Below are 27,115 nucleotides of genomic sequence, written 5' to 3' on the forward strand. Positions count from 1 at the left end.
GATCTCAAAGTACTTTACAAAGAGAGTGCTTTGAGAGCACAATAGGCAGCACGAGTGTTCAGATTCAATATCAGAGGCATGAGAAGGGAATTAATAATGCAGAGCATGTGTAGATAATGTGTTTTCAAACTGCTGTCACTTGTCCCCTCAGACTGAGAGGAACTAATGAAATCCTGAGAGGGAAATAACATTTCCTGCAGAGAAGGATCTTGCCAAAACTGCATTTTGCTGCAGATGCCACTGCAAGAATTCACTTTTTTGTATTAATTGCAATAATACATTAGGACAGCTATACATTCAATACAATATATTAATGTATTTTGCCTAGCTCTTTAAAAACTGGTACCTAGATATCGCAGTGGTTTGCACCTCACATTTCAGACAGATTAGAACTATGTATAAGAAGCCTAGTAGAGACACAAAAGTGGGTGAGGTAACATCTGTTATTGACCAACTTCTGTTGGTGAAAGAAACAAGCTTTCGAGCTTTCACCAACAGAAGTTGATTCAATAAAAGATGTTCTCACCCACCTGTCTGCAATATCCTCAGACCAACACGACTCCAACACTGCAAGCACATAAGCAGCTTCATGCACAATATTTATAACTAATCCTATCTTGTATAGTACCTGATCCATATTTATGGGTGTTTTCTTCTGTTATATATAACGTCGCCTAGTGTTTTTGTAATCCTGAATGGCAAATAAAGGCCTGATTCTCGACTGCCATGCAGCTTGCGTATCCTTTTACGCCTGTGCAGAGTATGAGCAAAAAATGTGCAAAACACTACCCAGTCAGAACTCTCCATTCACATGTACTGGTGACGGCATTTTATACCCACTTTTCACTCACTTTGCATCATCCTGAAGGTGAAAGGCAGGTTTAGTTAAACCTGAGATGCTGCACTGGGTTTTCTACCTTACCTAATGATGCTTTACAATAGGACTGGGAGACTTAATTTGATTTCATTGGACACTAATATTTGTGAAGTGTATTAAGGGAAAAATTCACTGTCTTGGACAAGTGTCTGATCAAGACCATGGGAAAATTTCTGGCTCCAGTCAAGTCAATGGGAACTTTGACATTTACATTAGCAGGGACAGGTTACATGCAAGAAATACACAACTGGAGGTTTTTGTTTTTTTTTCCTTTTCTGGGAACCATATTGCAGTGATTATATGTAAAATCCCTTGATGGAGGAAGCCACACACGTTTTCTGAGCTGTGGTCAGAGATGAATGTAATGTCATGTTACATTTAGCAAATGATAAGGTAATGCTCCAAAAAATAAAGAAAAGGAAGAAGGAAAACATGAGTTCCTTGGCAAGTCTTTGAGCACAGCCAAAGAACAAATAGTTTAGAGGAGAAGAAAAAATATTGGCATCTCCCCTGTTTACAGATAAATCACTGCTATACCGTGTGTACAAACTATTACTGGTATTATACAAACAGTGCAATAGAATTCTTTGTTAATGCCTGTGTTAAGCTTATCTGCTTTTGTCTTCTCTCTCTCTCTCCACACACACACAGAGCTCTCGGACATATGAAATGAAATACTATATAGCATACTCCCATTTATCCAAAGCTCCACACTATACAAAACCCTTCCTTTCTCCCAGCATGAGACACAGTGGAGTGGAAACCCCCTGCCAGGACTGAGAAGTGGAGGAAGACAAGTCCCTGGCCGCGGGGAAGACCACTGTGGCGCTGAATAGCTCCTGTGGCAGCACAGGGAGCCTCTGCATCCTTGCTGTCACTGCAGCGAGCGAGCAGGGCCATGACAAGGGAGCTGAGGATGGCTTCCTGCCAAGCTGCAAGGCCAGTGACACATGATCTTCAAGCGCAAGGTGCAGGGAAGGCTGTGGCCCTGGTGGGGACCCTGGGGGGGGGGCAGAGCAGAGCCTTGCCCAGGGGTCTTTGCTCTACCCCTCCAGAGCTGCAGCCTCCTCACTGCACCTTACACCTTCAGAGACAGCGTGGCAGCGATCCTGAGGCAGTGCAGGGATCCCTCTGCCGCCCCAGTGTCAGGTCAGCAGGGTAGACAAGTGACTCCTAGCCAAGACTGCAAGGAGGAAGATGATGATGACGAACCCCTGGCTCTGGCAGAGGCCACCATGCTACCTAATGGCTCCTGCTGTCTCCATCAACAGAACTCCTGATTAACCAAATAAAATCCATATTCCCCATGCTATTTGGGGATCTACTGTGTTATATGCCAGACTTGAAAACATGCACCAGGGCCGGCTCCTTGCCGCCGAACACAGAGGCAGAGTGATGGTGCTGCCGGCGACCGAAGAAGAGTCATGTCCCCACCGCCAAATTGCCGCCGAGCGGCCGCCGAGCACAAACTCCCACTGCCGCCAAGGGCGTATTGCTGCCCCTTTACATTTGCTGCCCCAGGCACCTGCTTGGTTCGCTGGTACGTGGAGCTGGCCCAGTGCTGCACAACACACCAACAGGTCTTTCTGAAAGATTCAAACTGTATGGTTTGCGAGTACAATGCTGTAATGAGACTAAATACAGTAAACTGACCTGCAATTTAATATTCCTAACTGGATTTTTTCAGTTCCTATAAAGCATGCCATAGTTTTTCTTTATCTGAAACCAAGGGCAAAATGCTGTGTAAGAAAATGCACTGATTTCAGTTGGATTTATGCATGCATATTGGAAGGCAAAATTTAATCTTGTGGTGTTGGCCTTATAGGCTCACAAAAAAGGCAAAGTCAATGATTCACTCGTCGTAAACCATGAACATCAGAAGGTTTTTACGAACTTTTATCATTAATTCATGCCCACAAGCAAGTCTTACATCCAAGTGCTAAAACCGGCCCAGGGGTGCATGCATACAACCCTCTTCTGACACACGTGTGAGCACTGTGCATGAGTCTCAGGGCAGAATGTGGCCACAATCTGGCCACTTGCGACAATCCTGCAGAAATGATGCAGGGCCCTTTACATTAAAAGCACAAGATGACCCAGCATATTTACTTCTTTGCAAATTCTCCTCGCTATGCTAAATTAAACAGAATAATAACAGAGACAAATCATACATTAGAAATAGTTCAAAAATGGCCGGGAAGAGGGAAGAGAAAAATGAGCAGTGCAGAATCAATTCACTAACACTAAATTACAACATAATACTTATGGAAATCCACACGCCTGCCAAATGAATTACTTATCAGCAGCACCATAAGAAAATATACCAAAATGAATTCATGAGTCTGAGGCACTTAAAATAAAGGATAACATTTTAAATGTCCAGCCATTAGTTTTGTTTGATACCCGTTTTAATTGCACCTATCGTAATGAATTAATGTCACCATCATGCAGATACATTATGTGCTTCCATTTATAATCCAGTCTTAGTTAAGTGCCAGTAAATGGATACTTAAAATCAAATGTTATCAAAAACAATTACAGTACCCATTATGTCTTTGAAATGACAAGTTGGGGGCTTTCTAAAATGTACTTTCTTTCTATGCCATTTTACTGATACAGTAAAAAACTTGCTGGAACAACTAATATTTTTGCTTGCATCAGGGATAAGTTAGATAGCGCTTGTTAAAATCTAATGTTATACACCAGTGTGGTGGAAAGTTATAGAGCGCAGACATAACCTACTGACAGGCATTCATAATAATAAAGACATATGGCTTTCTTGGCACAGCCATCTTATTGTACAGCTCCTTTCCCCACTATTTGCAAAGTGGCAGGTGGCACATGATATTCCAACTTGATCTAAAACCGAGGTTAATTGAAGAAATCAATGGGCCAGATCTTGCAGCCCTTATTTGTGTAAAGGTCTCACTGATTTCAGTAGGAGGTTATGCCTCAGTCATGGCTGCAGGATAAGGCCTCAAGTAATTTACTCATTACTTATTGAGCAATCCTCCAATCAAAGCCAGCTTGCTCAATGACTCGCTTCCCTTTTCAGAAACACAGAATCGACAGAAATTTCTCTCATGACAAAAACGGATTTAAGTAACAAGCAACCCATTGGCTAAATCTCCCAGGACAAGAATTACACTGATATATTTATCTACCTTTCTGTGACCTTTCATGAGCAGCCACAAGAAGAATTAAATGAGTTAACTGCTGAACAGGTTACCTCAAAATTGCACCTGTTGAATTGTTCAGCTAATGTGGAACTCCAGCAGAGATGGTAATTAAGTGACATTTCACTCTCAGCCTACCTGGGGTGTTCAGCAGCCTCGACATCTTGCAGGAATAGGAGATGTACTGCTCACAGTATTCAGCACTACTGGTGATGGCAGAGATCTGATCCATGGTGGCACTGTAATTGAGCTGTAATACAGAGTACTTTTCCGGGCCATTGCCTACCACTGAAGTTTGCATCTGCAGATCATGATACACAGTTGACCACACTTTATCCTCTGGAAGAAAAAAAGTAAAGTAAAGAAAGAACTAATGAATGAAAGAAATTGGAAGTGAGTTAAAACAATTATAGCTTTTGACAAATAATATTGAAACTGTAGACCGGGTCTCTGCAACAGGTGTGTGAGTGTGTGCCCATGCACAAAGGCAGGTGAGAACAAGTGGGGCTTGTGCATGGTATTCACAAGATATTATTTTACTTGAAATAGATCAACAATATGGGACAACTTGACTGCACTGAATGCAGGAAACCTTGGTTAGGTTCCTTGTTCCTGTTTGTCGCTGTGCTAGATGCTCTGTAAGAGCAGCACACTTTACTTATGGGTGCAGACTGCCTTGAGTGATGACAGTCATAGCGGCCCCTCTGACAAATGAAGATTTGCTTTGATCAGAACTGGATCAAAAGAACATGAGGCCTGGGGCTACAGAGACCTAGGGATTCTTACTGCAAGGAAAACATCAAGTTTACACAGTATTACTGCATTCCAGGCTGCCTGCATGCACAAAAGCAGTATTATTTTGTGACACTGTGACATCAGAGATGCACAACAGTAAAATATATTAGATACTACAGGAGTCAAGGGCTTCATATAGTTTGTTGGTCCTGGGCTATAGTCCCAATGACCCAAGATTGTCTCTAATATGGACTTGATGAAGTTTTCAGAGCGACTGGTGGCTATGACAGATTTCAAGGGTAAGGAAGTATAAAAGTAGGATACATTTTATCTTCACAGCTTCAGCAGGGATATGAGAAATGGCCAAGGGAAAAAAAACCCTCGAATCTTTCATCAGGAGAAACACAGCAATATAGGTTGCATCTCAACAAGGTTATTCGTGCACTTACATAAGGAACATAAGTACTATAGCCTACCAACTGTCTATACATTTAACCACAACTAGTTCAGTGCATATCAAGCCACTAGACATAGTATTTCTGCAACATCTGCCTTGGTAAGTGCTATAAGAAATCATAGTGAGGAAATAACCTTAATAGTGAAACAACATGCTTCCTGTGTCAGCAGGTTTACAGCAGCAAAGGGCTCCTTATCGCAGGAGTTTAGTTTAGAAAGGAGATTAAGAAAAGAAGAAATGCTATATTTACATAAAATACTGAGTGGCATAGGACAGGTATAATGTGCTCCTATTTACCATCTCTCAGTAGGACATTCAATGCAGCTGAAAGGTAACAAATCTAAAAGTCCTCAACAAAAATAAGTTTGCACAAAGCTCTCTGAATAAAAATCACTGAGGTTCAAACATCTCCATTTGTGATTGTTTTACTATTCAACTGCTATGCTGTGACTCGAGTAAGATGAATTGGTTGTTTCAGTCAAGTCCCAACTGGACAGGTACCAACATCAGAAAACACTATCACAGTTGACATTTATTAGTAGACTTGTCAATCTAAGCACAGCGGCCAAGGACTAAAATAGGCAAGGAGATTAAACTATTGTTCCTCTAGGTCAGTGTTGAGGAGAAACTAAAGGCAAAAATATTCTATTCTATTTGGGTATTTATATAGTATTCATTGCTGCAGCATGAGTGCTTTCCAGAAGCGCATTAAGAGATGTAACTTGTCATGCATCGTTCTGTTTTTTTCCTCAAGGAGAAAATTGACCTCGTGTTATTTTTTTCTATTTATTTTCTCTCTGCTGTGCTATGCGCTATTATTATTGAAGGTCAAGTCAAAGAAATGTATCTTGCATTTGGAATGGAGAGTGCTGTGGTTTGAGGCAGTTGTTAGATCCTGTGAGAGTTCACTCCTGACTCTTTGACTGGTCCCCAAGAAAGCTCTGTGCCCTGGGCAGACCAGGTAGACAAATGCAGTGGACTGTTCTATTATGCCAGAGAAGCAGAATTGTTGACCATAGATGGTCCTTGTTTCAAAGATTCAAGTAAAAATTTGCACTGCTGCTGCCTATGCTGAACCTGTTCTCTGCATAAATATAGGACTTCAGTCTTTGGGGAAGTCATCTGCCATTTTCCATGAGTACTATATTCACTTAACAGATGTGTCCAGTAAACAGAATATATTAAATATAGGAGTCTACACAAATATGCTTGTGATTCATCTGTGCAAATTCCCATCCCTGTTAATGGAATTCACATAGCTAAATCCAACATGTGAAGCTGAACATTTAACACAGGGGTGGGCAAACTAGGGCCCGCAGGCTGGATTCAGCCCACCAGCCATTTTAATCTGGCCCTCGAGCTTCCACTGGGGAGCAGAATCTGGGGCTTGCCCCGCTCCAGCACTCCAGTCAGGGAGCAGGGTCGGGGCCACTCCACATGGCTCCCAGAAGCAACGGCATGGCCCCTTCTAGTGCTCCAGCTGGGGAGCAATGTTGGGGGGGCTGCGCCATGTAGCTCCCGGAAGCAGCAGTGTTTCCCCCCGCCACCCCTTACATGTAGGGGCAGCCAAGGGTTTCCACTCTGCACACTGCCCCTGCAGCTCCCATTGGCCAGGAACTGCAGCCAATGGGAGCTGCAGGGGCGGTGCCTGAGGACAGGGCAGCGTGCAGAGCTGCTGGCCCGTGCCTCTGTGTAGGATCTGGAGAAGGGACATGCCCCTGCTTCCGGGAGCCACTTGAGGTAAGCGCCACCCGGAGCTTCCACCCCTGAGCCTCTCCCCATGCTCCAACCCCCTGTGCCAGCCCTGATCCCCCTCCCGCCCTCCAAACTGTTTGATCCCAGCCCAGAGCCTCTCCTGAGCCCCAAACCCCTCATCCCCATCCCCACCCCAGAGCCTGCACCCATGCCAGAGCCCTCACTCCCCACCCCCGCTCCCCACCTCACCCATCCCAGTCCGGAGCCCCCATCCTGCACTCTGAACTCCTCATTTCTGGCTCCACCCCGGAGCCCGCACCCCCAGCCAGAGCCCTCACCCCCTCCCGCACGCCATCCCAAATTTTGTGAGCATTCATTGCCTGCCATACAATTTCTATTCCAAGATGTGGCCCTCAGGCCAAGAACTTTGCCCACCCTTGATTTAACACCATGTTATTTAAAGATTAACCTAACTCCATGAAAATATTTTGAGCCGTTAGGGCCTGTTTTAGAACCTCCCAAAGTCCACAGAAAGGCTCTTATTGATATCAACGGGCTTTGGGTCAGCTCAATAGTAACATAGTTTTCAGTCACATATGCAATCACTATGTTGTGTCACGCTGTTTTGGATTATGTGGCATCATATGAAGCTATATATGTGTAGAACTGATGTGGTGTAACACGCTCTAATCAAATGATCAAGAATAAGGTTAGGTAAAGCGGATGGATCCTGTACAGGGAGCACAAATAGCTAGCCAAATGAGATGAAGATCTGCAGGTGGTGTGAGATGGTGCTTACCTTATTCATATCTATAGTGTATATCAAACACAATACCACTCTTGCCCCAGAAACTATGGTACCAATGTCTGAATATTGCACTAAATTTACCTCCAGAATAGTCAGGCAGACATTTTTCTTATACTAAGGAGACTTTTAGCTATTTCCTATCCAGCACTATAGACATTCCACAACGTTTTATTGGAAGATAGGGTGGAAAATTATTTACATAAATTAAAATATACTGTATTTATATCAATATTAAAATTAGGAGTATTTCACGTTCCTATTTTCCCTTTGTGCTAGACCACGCAAGGGAATGTGCTATTCTGTATTCTCACTGACTGGAATGTCTGGTCTCTGGCACAAAGGGCTACATCGGGGTGGCCAACCGGAGCAACATGCGGCTCTTCAGAAGTTAATAGGTGTCTCCTTGTGTAGGCACCGACTCTGGGGCTGGAGCTAGAGGCACCAACTTTCCAATGTGCTGGGAGGGCAGGGGGCAGGGCTCGCTGCTCAACCCCTAGCTCTGCCACAGGCCCTGCCCCCACTCCACACCTTCCCGCCCCCTCCCCTGAGCCTGCACTGCCCTCACTCCTCCCCCCACCCCTCCCCAAAGCCTCCTGAACACCATGAAACAGCTGATCAGGAGGTGCGGGGAGGGAGGGGGAGGCGCAGGTGCTGATCGGCAGGACTGCCAGTGGGCAGGAGGTGCTGGGAGTGAGGGGTTGCGGGGAGCTGATAGGGGGCTGCTGACGTATTACTGTGGCTCTTTGGCAATATACATTGGTAAATTCTGGCTCCTTCTCAGGCTCAGGTTGGCCACCCCTGGGCTACATATTCAGTGCCTTGGTAGAGTTCTATCTGAGATGGTATATGCCCTACCAGTGCACCAGCTGCACTGGCTCTGAGGGCCTCTCGTGAGGGGCCTGGTCCAACTCCAGTTAAGCATAGGTGTTGGAATTAAGGGTGCTGGGGGTGCTGCTGCACCCCCTGGCTTGAAATGGTTTCTATTATATACTGGGTTTCCAATTTGGTTCAAGGGCTCTCAGCACCCCCACTATACAAATTGTTCCAGCGCCCCTGCAGTTAAATCAATGGAAAGTCTCTCAAATGACTTTAAAGGAAGGTGGACGGGGCAATGGGTCCCTTAAGTGAGTTCTGCTCCCACACTGGGTTCCAGTCAGTGCAAAATTGAATCATCCCCCTAAAGGGACTTAGAGAAAGGACTAGGCTTGCAGGCCCCAAACAACCCACCTGTGCAGTGTAACTTTCCATGTGGGCTGCTGACTGTGAAGAAACCAGCGATAAGAGTGAGATAGAGAAATGCTGATGTGATACATATCAAGGTCTTGATTGTTTGTATAGTTTAAAAATACTGCTTTATGTGATAAAATAGATGTCCAATTCTTTGTTAAAAGCATCTTAAAATCCAATCCATTGTGCAGCAAAAGATGAAACTTTACCCGCTCCCACAAATGGACTGATACTTCATCTACAAGGGGCAGAACAGCATCTCATGAATGAGAAAAACATCTTGGAAATGTTGGGCACTGTGTTGATAAAGATATTGGTCTTTAGGATGAGACAAAAGGCTCAGATCCTTTTGGAAAAAAAAAATAAAATAAAATAAAATAAACAGGACTGTTAAAATTTCTGGCAGAATTCTATTTTGGATAATTGAATTCTGCCTACCTAAATTCCCTGTGGAGTTTTATTTGGGTTAGTGTATGCTTCAATTCTCCTTTCCAAAAACTGGTACATAAGGGTTTGTTCCTAGCATAAAGTGGTGGCCACTGCTCGTCATTTGAGGGTGGACGCAATCCTACTCATGCAGCCTGTAAACCACTTTGGGATCTTTGTCAGAGGTATAACTACTATTAATATATTATAAACAGACCGCATTCTCATATGCATATCTGCAATGTTCTTTAGAAGAAAAGTTCTGCCTCTTTCTGCACCCTGGAAGACTGCAGAAGGCTGATTAGAGTGTACCTGGTTGAGTGATTTGGCAAACTATGCTGGCTCCCAAGGCTCAATAGAATGGATTGTTTAGCATTATATGAAAATAAATTACAACACTTCTGAAACTGGATAAACATGCAATTCTTAGTAAAATACAAGTCTTCTACACCTCAGGCAGAGACTGGAAAAATATATATCCCTATTCTGGTGGAAGAGATGTTCTACCTACCAGGATGCTATTTCACCAGTCTCAGTCCTTCTTTTTCCTTTTAGAGGTTCCTAGTGATCTATATGAGGTATTCTAGAGCATAGTCATTGCTGGGTGGGTGTCACATGGTGACTGGACTCTTTAAAAGGGTGACAGACCCAACTGCACCTGTGACTGAGCCTCCCAGCTCAGGTGACAGGGCTTGGAGTCAGATGATAGCCCAAAGAGTACCTAGTCCTTATAAGGACAGCAAGAGGTCAGTTGAATTGGAGAATTGCAGGAGTCCCTCATCCAGAGGGGAAAGAACTCTGGGGCTACAGCCTGCTTTGGGCAGGTGAATCGCACGTGTGTGTGTTACTTCATGATTTCTAGTATAAAGCAATGAATTGTGCCCTGAGGCAAGGGCCTGAAACAGACTAGGGCATGGCATCACTCCTTCCTGGGCTGGTGAGACGGCCCAACCGTTTACAGTGTGCGTACAAAAAAATTGTCATTTTCCCTCCGTCATTATACCAGATTCTTGTTCCACGTGATCACATCATGAGGGCTCGCCTAAGAGATTTGACAAGGATAAACAAGGAAGTTCCTTGGGATATACCTCATAATTATTTGACTTATCTTACATATAAAGTGTGTGAGAGAGACTGCGTGTGTACTCACATGTAAGTGTTGTTGGTTAAGCCCAATCATGTTTCTGTTTTAGTCCTAAATAGATGTTTATACCAGGCTGACTGTTTTCTACCACACGATGGATCAGCATTCATGTTCCACTCCCCGTCAGTACCTATAGCCCAGGCTAGGGAAGCTAATGATCCAACTAGTGGACCAAATTCAGTGACAAATCCTGGTCAAGTGCCACCTGAGGCATGCTGTGCATACACTAAGAAGATTCCCACCAACGCTCTGCTGGGGAGTTGTAGTGTAAAACGTTAAATCCCCCTTTAACCAACAATGTTATCTGCCATCTCAAATTTTGCTTATTCCCCCGCCCCAGCAATGATTTCTAATTCATTTGCAGAGAGCCAAATTCTGCTCTCAAGTATTTGTGTATTAATGCAGGGTAACTTAGTATATTCGACTTATTCGACTCAGTGTAGCTTCTTATAACATTTCCATAAGAACAGCCATACTGGGTTAGAACAAAGATCCATCTAGCCCAGTATCCTGTCTTCCAACAGTGGCCAAAACCAGGTGCCCCAGAGGGAATGAATGGAACAGGTCATCATCAAGTGATCCATTCCCCCTCGTTCATTCCCAGCTTCTGGCAAACAGAGGCTAGGGACACCATCCCTGCCCATCCTGGCTAATAGCTATTGATGGACCTATCCTCCATGAATTTATCTAGTACTTTTTTGAATCCTGGTATAGTCTTGGCCTTCACAACACCCTCTGGCAAGGAGTTCCACAGGTTGACGGTGCATTGTGTGAAAAAAATACTTCCCTTTGTTGGTTTTGAACCTGCTACCTATCAATTTCATTCGGTGCCCCCTAGTTCTTGTGTTAGAAGGAGTAAATAACCCTTCCTTATTTATTTTCTCCACAGCGGTCACAATTTTATAGACGTCTATCATATCTCCCCTTAGTTGTCTCTTTTCCAAGCTGAAAAGTCCCATTCTATTTAATCGCTCCTCATACGGAAGTCATTCAATGCCCCTAATAATTTTTGTTGCCCTTTTCGGAAACTTTTTCAATTTCAATATATCTTTTTTTGAGATGGGGCAACCACATCTGTATGGAGTATTCAAGATGTGGGCGTACCATGGATTTACATAGAAGCAATATGATATTTTCTGTCTTCTTATCTATCCCTTTCTTAATAACTTCCAACATTCTGTTTGCTTTTTTGACTGCCGCTGCACATTGAGTGGATGTTTTCAGATAACTATCCACAATGACTCCAAGATCTCTCTCTTGAGTAGATACAGCTAATTTAGCCCCCGTCATTTTATATGTATACCTGGGATTATGTTTTCCAGTCTGTATTACTTTGCATTTATCAACATTGAATTTCATCTGCCATTTTGTTGCCCAGTCACCCAGTTTTGTGAGATCCCTTTGTAGCTCTCCGCAGTCTGCTTTGAACTTACCTATCTTGAGTAGTTTTATATCATCTGCAAATTTTTCCCTGTCACTGTTTACCCCTTTTTCCAGATCATTTATGCATATGTTGAATAGTACTGGTCCCAGTACAGACCTGAGGAGGACACCATTATTTACCTCTCTCCATTCTGAAAACTGACCCTTTGTTTCTTATCTTTTAACCAGTTACCAATCCATGAGATGACCTTCCCTCTTATCCCATTAGAGCTTACTTTGCTTAAGAGCCTTTGGTAAGGGATCTTGCCAAAGGCTTTCTTAAAATCTAAGTACACTATATCCAGTGGATCCCCCTTGTCCACGTGCTTGTTGACCCCCTCAAAGAATTCTAGTAGATTGGTGAGGCATGATTTCCCTTAACAAAAACTAGGTTGACTCTTCCCCAACAAATTATGTTCATCTAGGTGTCTGACAATTCTGTTCTTTATTATAGTTTCAGCCAGTTTGCCCAAAACTGAAGTGAGGCTTACTAGCCTGTAATTGCCAGGATCACCTCTGGAGCCTTTTTTAAAAATTGGTGTTACATTAGCTATCCTCCAGTTATTTGGTACAGTAGCTGATTTAAAGGATATGTTACAAACCACATAGACATAAACATAGATAGAGTTACTGAAGTATAGCAAGGACCAGACTTTGGCCCCACAGTTAGCATATGTAAACATAGCAGAGGCTGAAACAAAGACTATTCCACATTTGCTGCAAAGAAGTACATGGGAGCCAAATATGAAATGAGTCAAAATAAAATCCCATTCCCATTAACTGTAACTGGATTATGTATTCCTAGCAATTACAGTTATTACATTAATATTGGGTATTTCTGTAACACACTGACAATTATTTTAAGAAATAGCCATATATTACAGTAAACATTATTTCATTTAGTAAAATAACAAGAACCTACATAGCCATATAAGTACTTACATGTGATTGCTATAACAGCCAGAAATTAATGTGGGCCCTTACCCTTTTTAGCAGAAACTCTGATGTTTCTTCATTTATAAATGTTCTCAGCTAGAATGACCATTATTTTATTATTCCAAAACAAATACGTTTAAAAAAATAGTTATTGTTGAGAGTCCCTATCAAACTGAAGAGTAAAAAACTTATTACAGGCATGTTATAATTATCCCAAACCCAAGCATTACAAACCCAGGAAATTCAGAGTTAAGGTTACACTTAAAAGAAATTCAAACATATTAAGATATGGAAATGCAATAACAACATAATGATAATGAAGGGATTTTAGCATTTGGGGTCTCATCTTAGGTTAAACTGATTTTTTAAAGACACATTAGGGTTTGGGGTTTTTTATCCTCTTTTTTTTTTTGCTACAGGGCAGAGCAATGGTTGGTTGGGGGTCTTAACTGTGCATTTCTATATCTTACCATGTCTAAATTTCTTAAGTGTAAACTCCTCTCTGAATTTCTTGGGTTTTGTAATGGCTGGTTCTGGATGATTATAACTTGCCAACATGTTGGCGGCATTGCATCACCAAAGCAATGCAAAGCACCTAACACACTGAATCTGGCCCTTAATTTATAAGTGACTTGAACTCAGCCATAGAACCTTTAAAGAGCCATGACAGTCGGGGCCAAGTAATCTACTAAGGAGAACTCTTGACAGATGTGTACAATCCTGCTCATACCATTGACTCATTACAACCAATAGATTAGTTACATGCAAATTAGCTGTAGAGGAAGACTGGTGATTGTCTGAATTATCTCTGATAATGGCATTAAAGAGTTACCTGAGCTCTTGACCTGACCCTGTTGTAGCCTATATACTCATAATTAGATACAAGAGTCATTAATAACTTAGCTTAAATTGCATCCTAATTTCTTTGGATGTAGGTTATGCACAAGACTTCAATTAATTTTAATTATGTGGAAAGTTTGAAGAGCCTGAATTTTTACATTATTCTGATCATTCAGGACAAACAAAAGACTGAGATGTATAATATGTTAATCTTCTTTAAGGATCCATTTTTAAATAGAGTTTAACTCAAACTAAGTAACAGATTTACTTGTAAATCATCATAAAATTGATTTAGTACTCAAAGATTAAAGGATATAAAGTTTGTGGAGGAGTCACTGTAGTTTTCATACATTACAAAGAGGCCTAATACTTCTATTAAGTGCAAACCAGAACTCAACCTTAACTATGGAGTCACAACCAATTGCTTCCATACTAAATTAAACAATCAAAGTAAAATCTCCATGGGAAAGTTCAGTGTTCTCTCTCCTCAGTAGCAGGTTCTATCTGAACACAAATTGACAGCTGCCTCTGTACCAGTGAGAGGAAACTTCTTAAAGATACAATAGACCTACGCTACCAGCATTCCCAGCTACCTTCGAGACACCACTGACTTCCTGAGGAAACTACAATCCATTGGTGATCTTCCTGATAACACCATCCTGGCCACTATGGATGTAGAGCCCTCTACACCAACATTCCACACAAAGATGGACTACAAGCCATCAAGAACACTATCCCGATAATGTCACGGCTAACCTGGTGGCTGAACTTTGTGACTTTGTCCTTACCCATAACTGTTTTACATTTGGGGACAATGTATACCTTCAAATCAACGGCACTGCTATGGGTACCCGCATGGCCCCACAGTATGCCAACATTTTTATGGCTGACTAAGAACAACGCTTCCTCAGCTCTCGTCCCCTAATGCCCCTACTCTACTTGTGCTATATTGATGACATCTTCATCATCTGGACCCATAGAAAAGAAGCCCTTGAGGAATTCCACCATGATTTCAACAATTTCCATCCCACCATCAACCTCAGCCTGGTCCAGTCCACACAAGAGATCCATTTCCTGGACACTACAGTGCTAATAAACGATGGTCACATAAACACCACCCTATACCGGAAACCTACTGACCGCTATTCCTACCTACATGCCTCCAGCTTTCACCCTGACCACACCACACGATCCATCGTCTACAGACAAGCTCTGCGATACAACCGCATTTGCTCCAACCGCTCAGACAAAGACAAACACCTACAAAATCTCTATCAAGCATTCTTACAACTACAATACCCACCTGCTGAAGTGAAGAAACAGACTGATAGAGCCAGAAGAGTTCCCAGAAGTCACCTACTACAGGACAGGCCTAACAAAGAAAATAACAGAACGCCACTAGCTGTCACCTTCAGCCCCCAACTAAAACCCCTCCAACGCATTATTAAGGATCTACAACCTATCCTGAAGGATGAACCAACATTCTCACAAATCTTGGGAGACAGGCCAGTCCTTGCCTACAGACAGCCCCCCAACCTGAAGCAAATACTCACCAGCAACCACATACCACATAACAGAACCACTAACCCAGGAACCTATCCTTGCAACAAAGCCTGTTGCCAACTGTGCCCACATATCTATTCAGTGGACACCATCACAGGGCCTAATAACATCAGCCACACTGTCAGAGGCTCGTTCACCTGCAAATCCACCAATGTGATATATGCCATCATGTGCCAGCAATGCCCCTCTGCCATGTACATTGGTCAAACTGGACAGTCTCTACGTAAAAGCATAAATGGACACAAATCAGATGTCAAGAATTATAACATTCATAATCTGTTGATGATCTAATTTGTTATGTGGATTAGGGGACCGGAAATGGCTATGAATTCTATGAATAATAAATAAATAATTCCTCAGACACTAAGGGCAGTTTGGACTAAGTAGGTTTCCACTAATTTAGTCAATATATTAATCCTTGTTGATGCCCTTTCCTTTTTCCACTGAAGGCTACTGGAAGTGGGTGTAAGTCAAGTAGACTGACCAAAAAACACCATCACTTTATGGAACTGACCCTCTATTTCCATTACAGGAAATGATAATGTGACAGCAAAACACTCTATAGAAAAGGGGCAATAAAGAGTCTTACACACTGGAAGTTCCTTCCCACTACTGTTCAATTAAATGTATGTTAAAAGGCTGACCTCAGTTCACATTGATGACCCTCCCTACTCACAGGTATGCTGCACTCAGAAAATAGAAGTGCAGTTGATTTTCAACTTTCTCTAATCAACAATCATTCAAACTATCTCATTCACTATTAACGTGACTTTCAAGGGATTTGTCCCACTGCATGCCTAATGGGTGAATTTGTGATGACAAAGATAACGTCATCATGGAAGAAATCCTCCAGATCAGTTTCTCCAACTATTTCATTTTCTTATATTTTCTTATAACTTTATTATATTTTGGTGACTTTTATGAAACCAAATAGCTTTTAGATGCTCGAATGCTTGATGTTCAGGAAAGGAAGCAGTCAGGAAAGGGCCTTCTTATGGCCCAATCCTACTGGAATCAAAATCATGGGAATTTCTCCAGCCATTTAAATGAAAGGAGGATTGGGTTTATAGATGCATTTTCATCGTAAGTGGGGGCATTTTTCTTCTTACTCCCCCTTTCCTGTGTTTTCACGGTTTCTTTACCAAGAGGATGATAATTTTGCTCATTTAAATATCAATGGGTATTTTCTTTTAAAGTTTCTTAGATTTGATACTGTAATAATGTACACTTTCTTCATGGATGTAACTGTGTTTTCCCCCTTCTTGAAGTAACATTATAGGTGTTAACTATTTGATGAACCTATTGTAACTGTGTGCAATATGAAGGCCTATGACCTTTATCTTTTTGTAATGTATTAAAATGATAAATACATAGTATGTAAAATCTTTCAAAAAAGATATAGTTTGATAAAGGTACTGGAAAAGCTTGCGGGGAAGATATTACCAATATAGCTTAGAGAAAAAAATACTGAAATGAAAAGGTTATTCCTTGCTAACTTGTTGGAATCCTTCAGAGATATTATTGAAATGGTAGACAAAGAGGATCTTATCTGGATCACTGGAGACTATTTCAAAATATTTGACACAGCTACACATCAAAGGCTAATGTCAAGAGTGTCTTGAGAAACAGAATAAAGATCACTCGTGCCTCTGAAAACAGTGCAACAATGCCATGCTGAAAAATGGTGCCTAGAGGCGAATGGCTTAGATCAGCTTTGGGACCCAAAGAAGAAAATGTGCCTATACCAGGGTGTTAAAAGAAAGCAAAATTTCCAACATGATGCTATACTGAAACTATCAATAAATTATGAAGCACAGTACAGTCACATGGAGGAGGACTTGGATCATTTAAGTGCCTAGTCTGACAGATGACAACAGCTGTTCAGTGTAGATTACAGAACACTAAAGTCAAGAACAACGAGCATAAAAATTTAACTGTGCAGTTGTTTCAGCACAGTGACTGGCATATAGCAAGGCCATTGGATTTCTACAGTTTGATAGCTTTGAACCTGGCAAATGAATTTATCTTTTGGGACAGCATCCTGAGAAATCCTCTACCTTCTGACTGCATAAAATAGTATGCATTTTTCCTTGAAATTTGATTTCCATCTTGTCTTAGCACCTAACATATGCCATACACATTCAAAAGAAATTAAACTATCCGGTTTTCTTCCTGTCTCTTCTTCCCTTATAAACAGCGTTACAACATTGTTTGGTAATAGTCCAAAACCAGTGCATCCTATAATAATGCTAATGCTGGATTATGGAGTATTACTGTAAAATAATACAGTAAATTTTAAGAATGTATTTAGAAGGGCTCCACCACAAACAGGAGTTCTACTGTTTTAAGTGCATTAGCCTGACCCTTAAATGAAAGGTTCAGGGTGACTTCCCTGACCAGCACATTGAAAACAGGGATTACCTGCCATGCCCACTGAAATGAAAAAACTAGGTCAACTCCTGCAGGCTCAGCGTTGCTACCTCCAAGTGTCTGGGTCGCCTTCTCTCTCCCGTTATCACCCTCTGAATGCATGGATTCTCCACATAATACTTTCTGCCACAGTTTAAAAGATCCTGCCATGCCATATTGTACATACTTTCAGTCACTCTTCCCAGAGCAGGGTTCCCCACCCCTTTCCTTCATACCCAGTTAATTCTTCTCACCCTCTCTGCGCTGCTGGAGGAGTGGGTATTGTACATTCATTCTATATTCTAAAACAAGTCTCTTTGATTTTTGTAGCAAGCTAATCCTTTAGCAATCTGGAAGTTAGGCAGCATCTTGAAATGGTTGTGGGGGGGCAGGACCTACAGAAACAGAGGTTTTTAGGAAATAAAGACTACAGTTTCAAGAGAGCAGCCTCTCATTTGCAGGAACAACATGCGCCCACAAAGTCTGTATGCAAAATTGCATGTCGGGCAGGACTCTGAGTATTTGCATCCCTAACTACCTGGTTTTGGATGGACATGATAACTAGTGGTGCATATACGCTGATTTGTGCCTCCAAGTAATATTTTGTATGAAAAATCCATTAAATTTTGTGAAGGAAAAAAAATCTGCAGATGGGAAGGCTCCCTAAATGTTAAAGCAATTCAGTAAAGCACGCAAGCATTTATTTAACTGTAAGGACAAGAGTAGTCCCATTTGGGGTCAACTGGACAACTCGTGCTTAAAGTTGTTTGCTGAATCAGCACCTATATGAATAACACACCCATACTTTTATAAACAGTTTAGTATAAAATCTTATTGCCTGAATAATTTTTCAGTTTGCTGATAATTCAGCACTGGTGCACCATCAAAACCAGAAGACATTATCACAGAATTCAGAACCAATTCTGTCAGAGTACACTAGGCAATGAAGACATGCTTAGGTACCATGGTGATGTCCAGGGGTTAAGAACCTTGATGTATTTAGTGTGGGACTTGATGCAGATTTTTATTCCCTAATCTTTCAGATGAAGTCTGTGAATTAAAAAACTTCACAGTAGTCATAATTTCACTCAGAGTTGACCAACAATACACAGTTTAAAATATCCTATCATATGGTACAAAACTTTGTGGGACACCTGTGGTTTCAAGCAAGGCATGCAAGGACATTAAAAGAAAAGTGGAACATTTAGCAGACTGTAATTACAAGTCTGCAATTTAGACTATGACATTCAAGGAAGGGTTCATATGATGGTGTTTCATTTGTTCAGTTTCCATCTAAATCAAAGGTAACAGAGAGGGCTAGTGATTTGCTGTGGCAAATTATACAAAAAAAGCACACCCTAGTCAGGGAAAAAAGGCAAATATCATAAATTCATACTAAAAATTGCTAAAAATCATACGCCATGTTATTTTAATTAAAATAGCCTTTATTTTGCAATAAACATTGTTTAAAACCATTTATGCAGCGGGAGTGGTGATGTGTGCAGATGCACGCGAACATAAGCTTACAGACTTTCTCAAAAACTGAGAAATCCAGGCACCCATGACTTCCCTACTCCAGTATGACGATGGAACAATGGACTCCCACACAGCTCTCATTTTAACTTGGTAGCTCTTGTGGATCTGAGTAAAACGTTTTCTACTGTTACCTTCGCAGCTGTGACAGGCAACAATCTATTAAGATTTACAAAAGGAAACTAATAAAAATGATAACTGCCAGAAATGGAGCACTAGCACAGTAAGTGTGGCAACTGAGAACACAGACATAGAATTAAAATACATAAAACATGCATAATATGAAAATGCTATTTCGCATGGGTTCTGTAAGGAACATTTGCAATAAAATTTGAAAAAAATTGAATACTAACATTTTCATATGTTGTTGCAAATTCATGAAAATGGCACATATTTACTCAAAAACCTGACATTTTACATGGTTTGGCTTAAATATAATTCCTTTATAGTGTAAACCTTGGCACTGCAGAAATTACAATGTTTTATTCATTTGTTACATCAAAATATTAAATGTTCAGTTTTTTCAGTATGAAAGTACTTGTATGTGAAATTCTATAGAAAAAAGCTAAATTTATAAATGAACATGGTCCAGCACAAAACAGGAAATACCTTTCATATATGTATGGTAACTACAAGCCACAGTTTAGTATAACACATTATATTACCTGGTCATTTTGAGCCTAATACTATGTCAGTTAAGTCAATGGATGCAGGATCAAATCCTTGCTAAAATAATGGAGAATACTGATAAACCAACTGTAGCAAATCTTTGTGACTGCAAAGAATAAATAAATAAAAGAGAAGGCAATTTAATGGTTCAAAAATACTTTGACAAAACTCATATGAAGACCAAAATAGGATGAGAAATAAATAGAACACTGTGATTTTCTTCAAATGCAGTCCAAAAACCTGGACCCGGAACTTCTAGGTCAAGGTTAATAAATAATCGAAGGATAGAGATGGATGGGGGCGAAAACATACTTTTATATGCTGTGTACAGAACAATGATTCTGCACTTTACAGTTTTGTTGGTTGCAATGTTCATTATTACATTTTTGTCAAGGTTAAGGTCATTGTATAAGGCTATCTGATAGAACACATTTGCTCAGTCTGCAAAAAGAGACAAATACTTTTGTAATAACATTTTCTCCCTCCACTTTTTTAAAAATAAAAGTAATTTGTACAGCTGATTTTACCTTTTTTCTTCTCCCTCCCCAGTTTCTGTAGTATTGACTTCAGAGCTAATTTTTGTGAGCTAGCGGAAAAAAATTCTCAACTGTGCATAACACGTCTTTGTTGCTTGTGTTTGGTATACTTTAACTTGGTTAGAATCCAGTGACAAGTGCTTTAATTATATACCTACCAGGGAGAAGATGAATGAGCTTTTTGTCTCTAATCATATTGAGACTCCATATGTATATAGAAGTCATGACCACACATATTTTCTTTGCAAAACCAGCAAGAATTTTTAATTAGAAGAAATTTACATTTCTATCTAATGATTTGAAACTTGGGGTGCATGGGTGATGCTTTGCTGGTTCATACAAGGTACCAGCTCTGGTCTTATTCAAAGTATACTGAAATCAATGGTAGTTTTGTCATTGACACCAACAGACTTTTCATTAGGCTTGTAGTTTGGTCGGCCTTTGCCTTTTACTGCTGAAAGGTGTTAAAAATCAAAAGGTACCTAGCCAATTATACAAAACATTGTCTTAAAAAAAAGGAAAAAGTGCATTTTTCAACCTTGCTGAACTCCTAAATGTCTAAATGGATTTTACATAATTTTTTATACTATCCATATAAAAAGATGAATTTATGAAGGAAAGTAGAGTGTGAAAATGGGATTAGAATGTAAATTACTTTGGTATCTTAACAATTGAGGGGGCCTTCAGATAATCGCTGAAATTACTAATGACTTACCTATTTTTTTTTTAGTACTATATTTTTCTCATTATTTAAGGCCTAATTATACTCTAATTTACACTCATTCAGCCCCCAGATCTCGGTGAGATTGTATGAGTGTAACATAGCAGAACATGACGTATGGTTCCCTTTTTAAAATGTATTTACCAAAAATGAAACTCTCCAGAGGAGTCCATATAGCTTTGCTCTTTTCTTTTTTTTTCTGGTGTGCTAATTTTTTGTTTGTTTGTAAACTAGCGTATCACATAACAGTAAATTATTTCCTTTTCTTATGGAAAGTGGGAGGAGGGAAGTGTGATCAATGCACACAGACAATATCAATGTTGCAATATTAACAAAATTGTATGTGTCACTAAGCCAACTCCCACAGATTTCAATGATACCAAGAGTTCACCCTACACTGATTCTCAGAAGATCTAGATATTTTTAAATAACCTAGATTTCAGAATCTCTAAACTATGGGAATTGGATGGTTCAATGAATTGCTAATAAAATTAGAAAGCTTTTGCTGCTAGGTCATTAGTTCACAGCCAGCTCAAATTGCCAGTGACTGACTATAATTATCATCTGATGGCAATTTTTTGGCCTATCTGAAAAGATCTGGTGGTCTCAGTCCAGTTCCTATTGGGCAAATACCTATGAAGAGACAGACATCACAGTTGGCATCCACATTATTAATCCATAAACTTAATGACCCTAAATTTACTGAAAATAAATGGTCAAATATATAACATGATGCTAAAACTTTGCAAAGAATGTATTCACTGGCGGCAGCCAGAACAGAGAACTGTCCAGAGGGATGCTCCAGTGCCCTGAAAAATTACCTGAAAAATCCATCTTATTACAGGCATTTGGTAGGTTTCATATGTGCTCAAAATAGAAAAGAAATGACTTCATTTTTCTTTTCCTTAGGTCTTCCAGTCGGAAGCAATCGCAAGGGGATGAGGGAGAGAAAGAATAAAAGATGAATTTGCCACCAGAAACAGATCAAGGAAAGTTCAACATATTTGAAAAAACAGGACTCTGCAAGATAACAAGAGTGTGTCTGTGGATAAATGAAAACAAAGAGTAGAAGCTCATAATTAAAATTGGTATGGTTTCCTTTAATTTGCACAGAGAACCGTACAGAATGCTGAGGCTTGGGCCATATTTCAACCTCTCTCAGGGGATAACTGCAGAAGAAATAAGTTATAGCCCCAGTAAAGGAAGGGAAAAGATGCAGTGGCATAGGACAGAGTGGAATTTGAAGCAAGCTAAAGCTATCGTTAACACTAGGGTTGAAACTATGTTAGCTACAACTCTGTTAAACCATGTTGTGGCTAGCAGAGTATTAACATGTTTTTTATTAACAGGAGATTGCCTTATATAATGTATGCTAGATAAAGATATGCCCCTTCTGAGCAGTCTATTGCATTAAACTGTTCTAACATGGTTATCGGGTATGCGTGTGCGAATCTTTGTCCAGAATGATCAAAGTAACAATTCTAGAAACATTAATCAACATTTTTGTGCCTTCAAAAAGTATTATTGGATCTGAAAATATTAATCTCTTATGTTACAGGAAATTCTTTAGGCTGGCTGCTCCAGTAGCATGCTAAATGTATTAAGTAGATCAGCAGTTACTGTCTAGTAACACTAGTGTGAGAGTTGTAGTACAGAATCAGAAACATCCTGGTGGGCATGGATCAACGTTCAGGTTGCATCCCCCATCAGTATGCAGCCAGGGCCGGGGAAGCTAACGATCCAACCAGCAGACCAAATTTGGTGATTAATCCTGGTCACGTGTCACTTGAGGCACATTGCACATATGCTAAGAAGATAACCAGCATGATAAAAATGCCATCCAGGAGAGAAGCTGTCACTCAGAATGCCAATATGCCATGGGATTAGAGAAACTTGCTGCAAAAAGACAATTCTTGAAAGTACTCTCGAGCTTTGTGAGTTTGCTGACTGCTGACCCACTAGGCAGTTGTTTCCATAGCTCTCATAGGTCTATTATTTCTAAGTTGCCTTATCATACTTTCTGCAACAAAAGAGGCATTAAAGCACACTCACAAGTATATACAAGGGACTGAAGTAGGATTAAGGAATGAGGCCCTTGTCAGTTTAACAGCTGCTTGCTAGCACTAAGTTACAGGTCTGCTTGATTTATGGAAGCCTCATGATTGCCAGCACAAATGTCAGTCACTTGAAGAGGCTTTGAATGGCTCCCCTCCAGCACCAAACTGGAGCAGCTGTCTCTTCATTATATTCTTACTCTAATGTGTGAGTGAAAAAAGTAATAGTCATGTATGATTAGTTCTGTGCTAATTACTATATCAATATTGGGAATAAAGTACCTTTCAGGCAGCGATCATTGCCTCCGACAGTCATGAATCTGAACTGAGTTTATAAGTGTGTACGGGACAGAGAGTGCTACATCAGGTCAGAGGGGACAATTTCAACTCCAGTTTTCTACAACCACCAAATTTGCTGTCTATCAGAATTTCAAGGGGCTTATCTATGAGGCTGTGTGAGGGGTGCATTACTCCCTTGCTAAAGTTTTATTGGTAAGAAAAATTGAACACAAAAATGCCCACTGGTTGCAGGAAGGTCCTTAATGCAATATTGTACAGTAGTGTTACAATGGTATTTTGTGCTATTACTATATATAAATGTCAGGTTCTTCTTTTGTTTTGTTTGTTCTTATGAAAGCCAAATGGCTAATGCAAATCTGTTCATTTGAAAATTGAGGGCTCTGCAGCAGAGTTCAGGCCACTGCACAGACAACACACATCAAGATATGATTCTATAGGCCAAATACTGCTCTCTCTCGCACCAGGAAAAAAAATCCTGATTTACTGCATTGACTTCCAAAGTGTAAGCCTGAATTTACCCTGATGTAACAGAGAGCATAATTTGGCTATAACAATTTCAGACTTTGTTCAGGTTTTCACTTTCACATATTTACACGTTTGCCAATTGTGGAAAATATAGAGTTAATGTATATAAGAAAATATACTATTGGCCACACATTGGTTTTTCCTATGTGCTCTGTTGATATGAGATTTGTGCCTGGGTGCTGTGTGAAACATTTGCAACAAAATCTGAAAAAAACCACCCAATGAATCTGAATGTTTGCCAGAAGCATCTGTCTTTATTCTAAAGTCAGGGAGTGAAGAATGCAGACATTGATTAATGCTGGGTAATCCTGACTCGTGCCTCCAGGAAGTACTGTTGAATCAGAAAGTACCAACATTTTATACTAAAAAGAAACTTCTCTAAGACAGTATAGTACTTCAGTAGCATTCTAAATTTATTTAAGTAGGACAGTGGTTCCTCTCTAGTACATGTACTAGGACCTATATCTCAGGCTTTTGTGATGGCTACTCTAGTTGGACTCCACCTTCTCTGCTTTTAGTGAAGAGTCTCCATGTTGGGCGTTGGCACACTACTCATCACTGTCTTTCAGTTGTGGGTGTTCTAAGTGGGTGTACAGGGACAGAGTCTGGGCATAGAATGTGTTCTAAACAAGAACACTATGCCTAAACTCCCCTAACTCCAGTGATGTCCAGGGTCAGGAATTCTGTTATAACTTAAAGTGTATACATATGATTTGGAAGTAGTCACCACTGCAATGATACAGCCATATTTTGTCTCGTAAACCTGCATAGGTCCTGGAAACAGTTGTTACCACTGTAGTAAATGTCATTCATTATACAATGGCTCCCTAAGAATAAGTATCCCTACTTATTTTGTTATTAAAGAGTGTGGCTGAGTGCAGGTTAAGTTGAACAAGTGGAACTTTATTAAATCTGGTGGACTATCCTGTTTTCCAGGTGTTCCCTCAATAATAGTCCTTCCAGGGAATGTCGGTCATCTTACCCCAGTTCCACTGACTGGGATATATCTTTCCTATTTTACAAACATTTTAGTATAAACATTACAGCAAATAATAGATGCCCAAACTCTCAGTGTTCCTTTAGCCAGAGATTGCTAGCACATAGTCAAGTTGAAGTCTCAAGTTTACCACAGAGGCATCTGCTATAAAGTCTTTGAGATAGTTTGGTCTCCTCAACAAGAGTGACCTCTCTCTGTCACCTTTCTCCAAGTGAAGCAAACTATTTCTACGTGGAATCTCCTCTGCATGTGGGATTGGTCTTTGGATGGTTCTCTGTCTCTCCATTCTCTGATGATATCTGTAGACTCTCCAGGTGTTGTGTCTACCGGTGTGTAAGTGTTCCCTGTTCCTTCAGACCTCTTGTCCCTCTTGCATAGTCACCTTGTATAACATGAGTGCTGCTACACTCGTTACAACTCATTTAGTCCACTTCTGGTTTCTCTTTAATGCCATGCCTGTCACCAGGTCCATGAGGTCCTTGCTGACCTGTCATACTTTACACCTGCTATCTCTGATTGTTGGCCATCTCCTTCAGTGATGTCTCCATCCTTCAGGCTGCAACAGGTCCCTCATTGGTAACAGGGTTTTGATCCTTCATTCTGTTGTGTAAAGCCTCTGCTCAATCCAGCAGAATGCAATTGTACGATTTGTAACTTTTCATTCATTGCTAGTATGATCATTAAGTTCTGTAACCATTTGCAAACTTTGTAACTTTTAGTCATTGTTAGCATAACCTTTTAAATTGTGTAACTTTTGGAAGCTTTGTAACCTCTTCAGTTACCACTTGTATAACCTCCAAGCTTTGCAATATTCCAACACATAATCAGGGAGCATGTGAACCAGGAAGTGTGTGTGGGAGATAAGGGAGTGTGAACAAGGGAGTATACATGGGACTGGGCAGAGAGGAACTGCAAGAAGAAAAGAGCCTGGAGCCAGGAGTGTCTGATATCATCTGCCCTGAGAAGGCAATCATGGGGTACTGTAAAGAAAACAAGAAACTGGTGTGCATGAAAAGAACGAGGGAATGCTTCTCGGTGACAGACACAGAAGGAAAACTCAGTGTACGTGACGAGCAACGCCCAGTTCCAATAAAAGGAAGAAAGCACGCTCACAAGCTCTTCTTCTTCTTCTTGAGCTGCTCACTGGCCCGGATCCGAGACTGCAGGCTGACACACCAGATCTACTATGCTTTGGCTTCTCGGCTTCCTATGTTATCTTTGTTAACTCTCTGCCTGTGTGAGTGTGTAGATACATGAGGGTATGAATGCGTTGAATGTGTGCATGCATGAATAAGCTCCATCCTTTTTCTGTTTGATCCAATAGCAGCATTTAATAAAACCAATATAAGTGTAACCCTGGATTGGTTTCTAGTGAAATAGAGGTAACACATTTCATCAGTGCCTGTGCTAGACTGTTTTGACACCCCTGTAAAGGGGTAATTCCTGTGTGCCATAATTGCTAACAAGGGGTCTGAACCACAAGACAGCCTTGGGTGAGGTTTGTGGCTACAAAATCCAGGGCTTCAGGGCCTTCAGACAGAGTTCCATGGCTTACGCTGCCAGCTGCTGCACTGGAGAGCACTGATAGCTCAGCTGCTGCCACCATTTTTCATTTGCAAAGCGTGATGCTGAATGCAGGTTAAGCTGAACAAGTAGAACTTTATTAAACCCTGTGGACTGTTCTGTCCATGAGGCTGAGTTGCTTCTGGCCTAACTACTTGCATTGCCTGTTTTCCTGTTGTCCTCTCAATAACAATCTCTCCACGGAACATTGGCTCTCTGACTCCACTTTCACTGATCATGATACATTTCTCACTGTTATAGGACTCAGGTACACATTTCTTGGAGCACGGCTACTGCTCCTGTATTACACTTAGTGTAATGGTAATTTAACAGTAGCATCCAGTCGCCCCAGTCAGGTTTAGTGCCCCATTATGTTAGGTGCTGTATAAACATATAGGAAAGCACAGAGTCCCTTCCCTGAAGATCTAAGAAACTGTGCTGCGAAAAGAGAACAGGACTCTTTAGAAAGGAGCTATCAGAGAGTCTCTCTGCACAGATGACC

At 40.8% G+C, this 27,115-nt stretch overlaps 1 protein-coding gene across 6 annotated transcripts in view; it reads right to left on the reverse strand.

The window, feature by feature from the left end:
- The window catches only part of CNTNAP2 (contactin associated protein 2), a 1,669,434-nt gene that overhangs the window by 462,022 nt on the left and 1,180,297 nt on the right, over positions 1-27,115 (reverse strand). For all 6 annotated transcript variants that reach the window (XM_073332778.2, XM_078851686.1, XM_073332785.2 and 3 more), the window contains exon 13: positions 4,192-4,392. In XM_073332778.2, the coding sequence (XP_073188879.1) occupies positions 4,192-4,392 (201 nt within the window). The remainder of the gene's footprint in view (positions 1-4,191; positions 4,393-27,115) is intronic.

Source organism: Lepidochelys kempii, chromosome 2 (genome assembly GCF_965140285.1).
Source record: "Lepidochelys kempii isolate rLepKem1 chromosome 2, rLepKem1.hap1, whole genome shotgun sequence".
Classification (NCBI taxonomy): domain Eukaryota; kingdom Metazoa; phylum Chordata; order Testudines; family Cheloniidae; genus Lepidochelys; species Lepidochelys kempii.